General features: G+C 37.4%; 1 protein-coding gene across 1 annotated transcript; it reads right to left on the bottom strand.

The window, feature by feature from the left end:
* Positions 1–1,739: 1,739 nt before the first annotated feature.
* On the bottom strand, positions 1,740–5,024 carry trappc5 (trafficking protein particle complex subunit 5). Its single transcript, XM_041785351.1, has 2 exons — positions 4,490–5,024; positions 1,740–2,662 (listed from the first exon to the last, which is right to left on the bottom strand). Exons 1-2 carry the CDS (start codon positions 4,757–4,759, stop codon positions 2,366–2,368), a joined length of 567 nt encoding a protein of 188 aa, XP_041641285.1. The 5' UTR covers positions 4,760–5,024; the 3' UTR covers positions 1,740–2,365.
* Between the last annotated feature and the right edge of the window lie 338 nt (positions 5,025–5,362).

The following is a 5,362-nucleotide window of genomic DNA, read 5'->3' as shown; positions in this document are numbered from 1 at the left end:
TTCCGCTCCCTGTGGTCATGTGACCGACAGTATGCGAGCACGTCACTCACATTTCTGTGCCAAAGAGTCCGGCCGAGCACAGGACACTCATTTGAGACGGATTTTGTGAATGAAGGACTGTCCCGTGCAAGGCATGAGTTAACAGCTGACGATTATTTATTTTTAGCAAAATTACAAACCCTACAAACATCATCGTGTGTGGCCTTTAAGCCAGACCTCGTATGCTTGGTTAACTTTTATATAACAACGTGCTTTTTCACTTTGTGGAATACCTTAACAACACACCTTACTAAACACTTTGTTTATTTTAGTCAATAAAATTACCATGCTTTTTGTATGAAACAGCCTTAATAGAAGACACCCCTGTATTTGCATCCAAATAAAGTTCATGCACAGAAACCATGATTAAGAATACAAAGTAGTAAATTTACACCAGGGAGAATATTTAACTGTGTATAAAACAGGGTTATTGATAAAGTAAATTACAGATAACTTGCTTTGTAAAACAGCTTATTAATGTCACCCTGCACAAGGGAAAGACCTCTTTGCTGAGACGTTTCAAACGTTTGATCAATATTTAAAAAAAAAAAAACTAAGTAATTTCACAAGTTCTCAGGAAAAGTGGCAACAATTCACGCACATAAATGGGGAAAGAGGGTATAAAATTTATCTGTTTTGTCCCTTCTCTTTTTCATATCATGTGTTTTGGTCCAATCATGCTCCAGATGGCAACATATTCAATTAACTACAACATGCATTGTTGAAAATTGTGTGGAAACTTGGGCCGCAGTCTGTCATAAGACAGACTGCTGGGTCCTGAAGCCAGACTAGTTGAGAACCATTGGTTTAAAGCATCTGTTATAATGCTCAAATTATACTTAAATTGATTGTTTGAGTTATTTAAAGATTACCTATAAGATCAGTAAAAGCAGCAGAGTGAGTCCCCTACCTTGTATCTAACTGTGGATTTAATTTTTTTATGCAGATAATCATGCAGAAGACCAAGAGGCAGTCCATGCATTCATTGACAATGTAAACACATAAATCTGTGGCTAACCATTCTTGCATTGGTTACACATGATACTTTTTATTCTGTCTATATTTGGATATAGTCTTTGATTTTTTTGTCTTGCTGTTTCATTTTCTCATTTTATAAAAACTATTTTGATTCACCCTGAATGGGATAAGTGTCATAGACTCTGGATGGATGGACAGTCTGTCTGAGAGCTGGGCACGGGCCAACTAATTGGGACGGCTTTCTCTTTGGTTTTTCAGTTGTTGAGTTTTATATTTTTTCAGCTTTCATAAACAGCCAACTATCAGACTGATCTTGATCATATTTTGGCAATTTTTCTACAGTGTCTGTGAGTTTATTGCTGAAATAACCACACGTGAATTCACTATATACTAAATTGTATTCACTTCAGATGAACAAGGCAGCTGCGAGGTTATCATTGCTTTTTGCATGGATGCCGATGTGGAAAAATCTTATACCACTTGGTCGTCAAATCAATATAATGCAAACAGTGATGATAAATCAACATAATAATAATTAGGATATTTTGTGGAATCAAATGAAATTCTCCAGATTTTTCTGTCTGTCTTATCATTTTTCCAAACACCTTCACTCAGCATAAAAGTAAACCAAAGTATCAAAGATTTCACTGTGCAAAATGATGCATTCCTATCTAAAATTTTTAAAGAGTCCCTTTTTACTAACTTGATAGAGAGTAAAGTCATCATTTCTTACAAATCACATTTTTATTCACAGTGTAGCACCATACATTCATGATCAGAGGAAGAAGCAGAATTTTAGTTTTTTTTTTGTTCCAAATATTGACTCGTTTCCCCTCCATGCTTTCGAAACTATTCATTTCCAATGTTACTAAATGGTAAACACCCTTGAGTAGGACTACGGATATAACATTTAATGATTTTAATTCCCAGAATTTCACATAAAAATCCTCTTGTTAATAGAAAAAAATATTCTATAAACAATATTATATAAACTACATTCTTTTAATTCTAAGCTTCACTCATGATGCATGTTAGGCTACCTTATCTTTGGGCAGCTCACCTGTTACGCTATGTTGTTGTGAACCTGGAACACAAGCATGTGAGAGGTACACATCACTCCATCAGTTCTGTAATAACAGATAAGTCAAGGTATTCCAGCATGTCAAATGCAAAAAATATATATCTTTTCTGTGAGATAAAACTGTAAATCTTTGAGGGCTTGTCAGGTATTTTATAAATCTAAAATCAATCAAAAAAGAAAAGAACAAAATAAATCCAAAGTGCAACTCATACACATGCACACAATTACAAACATGCCCCCTTGATTTCTCATTATCCTGCTTCTCCTCTATTTTCCCTCCAGTGCTTTGTCTCGGGTGATCACCGCCTCATCAAACTTGATCATGAGAGTCGTGCCCTTGTGCCAGTGGACGGTGACCTTGGCAGGGAAGCCGCTGTGGGTGAGGATTGCCTCCACGATTCCTCCTGTGAAGGCAGCACAGTTCAAGCTGCTGTTGTCCTTAGGAACAGAGATGAAAGTGTTGACCAGGGGCTCCTTTTCAATGATGTAGTAGGTCTTGTCATCTTCGTTGGCCTGCTCCAGCTTGTCTGCCTCCTTGCCAAACAAAGCTCTCCACACCGTTACCTGTGGAGAGTACAGGGGAGATGACCCAAGAGAGAAAATGTTTCATGTAAGAATATTAAGACTGAAAAAAAAAATAGTACTGGTTTGAATGATGATTTTCACAGCATTTGAACCCTGGCCACCCCAGGGTGGTAGTGTGTAAGACCTCTGAGGTAGTCAGATTTGCAACTGTTGACCTAAATGATAATAACACATTTATTCAGTAACTTATTCAGAAAACTCTAGGTAAACTTAGTGAAAATTTTGTTCATTAATAAAAAATATGAGGCAACTTATTCTGCCACACTTGTAATCCACATTTGTATGACATTAACAGAAATGCAAGTTCATTTTCTGACTATTACTTTACTATTACTTTTATTTTTGTGTGGATTGTGGGGTATTCAGTTTGCCTCTAAACTGGGTTTAAAGTTGCAGGATACATAAATAACTGCCTTTATTCACAGAGGAGGACAATGGATAGAGCCAGAAACAGGGATAAGCGAGTGGGCAAAGAGATGTGGGAAAGAAGCCACAGGTCACCCCTGCATACATGGGGAATGTCTTAACTACCAGGTCTGCGCCCGATGGCTAATTTTTAACAAAAAATGCATCCTTCCTTTTTTAAATAATAATACTGTAACAATCATTTAGAAAGTTTGATTTTTTAAAGTTTGATTTCACAGTGTGATGTAGCTAACTATCGTTGTCTAAAACCTACATACACTGTTGTAGGTATAAAAAAGTACTATAAACAGACCTTATTTTGATGCCTTTTTTCTTTTGTGGGTCCCAAAGAGGCACCAGTGTTAATTTGTCTGTCTCATACCCAGCTAGAAACTGCTCACAGGAACTTTTATTTACATTTTTTCTGATGACAGAACAGCAGCTTAAATAACTGTTGGATTCCATTAAAATGTGCCGGTTTCACTTTTTGTCTGATTGTTTGTGAACTTCATCCAAAATGTTTATTTTATTCTTACTGCAAAACATCTAAAACAGTGGGTCCAGGCACGCCTTGGGGGAGGCGCAGAGACCCTGTGTGCTCTGATGTTGTTCAAATTAGATGTATATATAATTTTTTACCCGATTAATCTTGACAGCTATAATTTACAATATCAATACCAAACCAAACCAAAAACAGTGGCTGGATATTCAACTTTTAAATTCCAAAAATTAAAAGTTACGCTTGACTTAAAAATATCTATTTTTTTCTCTTAAATTAGTGACTTTTTAAACTTGAGAATTTTGAGATTTTTCTTTAAAATGTATAGATCTTCTAAACTCAAAACAAAAAGTAAGGAAATTTATGTTCAGGAGTCGATGGCAGAATCAGCTGTTTGGCATTGGCAGAGAAGATTTGGCACATTTTTCATGGGCGCAACCCACATACTCAGCTCTGCTGCTCATCCCACAAATGCATGTTCCTTACAAATGTGGCATCATTTAAAAGGGTAATAAACAGGCTTTCCAACGGTATAAAATTTATTGCCAAGAAGCATTGTTACAACAAAGAAATAATGTACCAAACACAAATTTCCTTACTTTTTGTTTTAAGTTTATATTCAGTTGTTTTTTTCCAAGAGTGGTCCTAATACACTTGCATACTAATGAATAGTTAATATAAAGATATTTTTTATAAATGTAGAACAAATATTGGCCTGTTATGTTTGGATTCTGTTAATGAAAAAAAATCTAACTGATGTGTACTTTATCCAAGCGGGTGCTGCAGGTGCTTAGCTTTTGTTAGATGTAAGTGGGGAGGGGCTTATAGGAAAAAAGGCCAAGAACCGTCAAACGTGTGGACCTGACAGACACAACCTGATCACACAGACAGTGAGTTTATACCTTGATAAACAGCAGTATATTGAGTACTTTGGTCTCCCTCTTGGCGTTCTTCTCTCTCAGCAACAGCACGTCTAGCAGGCTGCCTCCAACCCGGTGACCCAGCTCCGACAGCCGAGCCTGCAGCTCGGACACAGAGTACACCTGCCTCTGACAGTACTGCACCATTTCCGAGAACAGCAGGGCGAAGGCGCTCACACTCACTTCGGTCTTTGGTCGGCTCAGAGGTCGCTCCAATAAAGCAGACTTGCCTCGGGTGAAGCGAGTCTCCATTCTTACTTACTTATCAATTTTAGCGGTGCATAGACAAACTATGGGAGCTACCATTAATGCTAGTTGATAAACGTCAATACAACATGGCAATGCTAACCGACACAACTAAGCAGTAACTCCAAAGCATGTCCTCCAATTATACGGCATGAGCATTTCAGCCGATTTTTCCACAGACAACTGAACAACAAAACCTAAGCAAACGCGAGCTCTACTCATGCGATTGACGCTTTGATAATTTCCTGGTTTTTGTTAACGTCACTGGTCACGTGACTCTACCACCACCCCTTTCTTTTTAAGAAACCATTAAATATAGCACCCCCAAAAGGACCTTAACGCTCCGTACAGTAGAGATGTAATAACATGTAACGCTAGATATGGCTTTTTGATTGAATATCTTCGCTGAATTATGAGTAAATAAAATCTAAAGTCACAATGGGGTACCCAGTTTTAGCCACAATTTCTAAACTGACAGCAGGTGCCTTGTACAAATCTGTCCCTGATTAAACTTCTAACTCTATTTGCACGTGCACCTGCAAAAAAAAGTATAACTGTGTATGTCTGTTTGTGGTTATTAAACATGTTTCCAATGGATGCCATGAGTAT

The sequence above is a fragment of the Cheilinus undulatus genome, linkage group 4, assembly GCF_018320785.1.
Source record: "Cheilinus undulatus linkage group 4, ASM1832078v1, whole genome shotgun sequence".
Lineage (NCBI taxonomy): Eukaryota > Metazoa > Chordata > Actinopteri > Labriformes > Labridae > Cheilinus > Cheilinus undulatus.
Note: the sequence above shows the minus strand (reverse complement) of the source record. Positions and strands in the feature narration are given on the sequence as shown.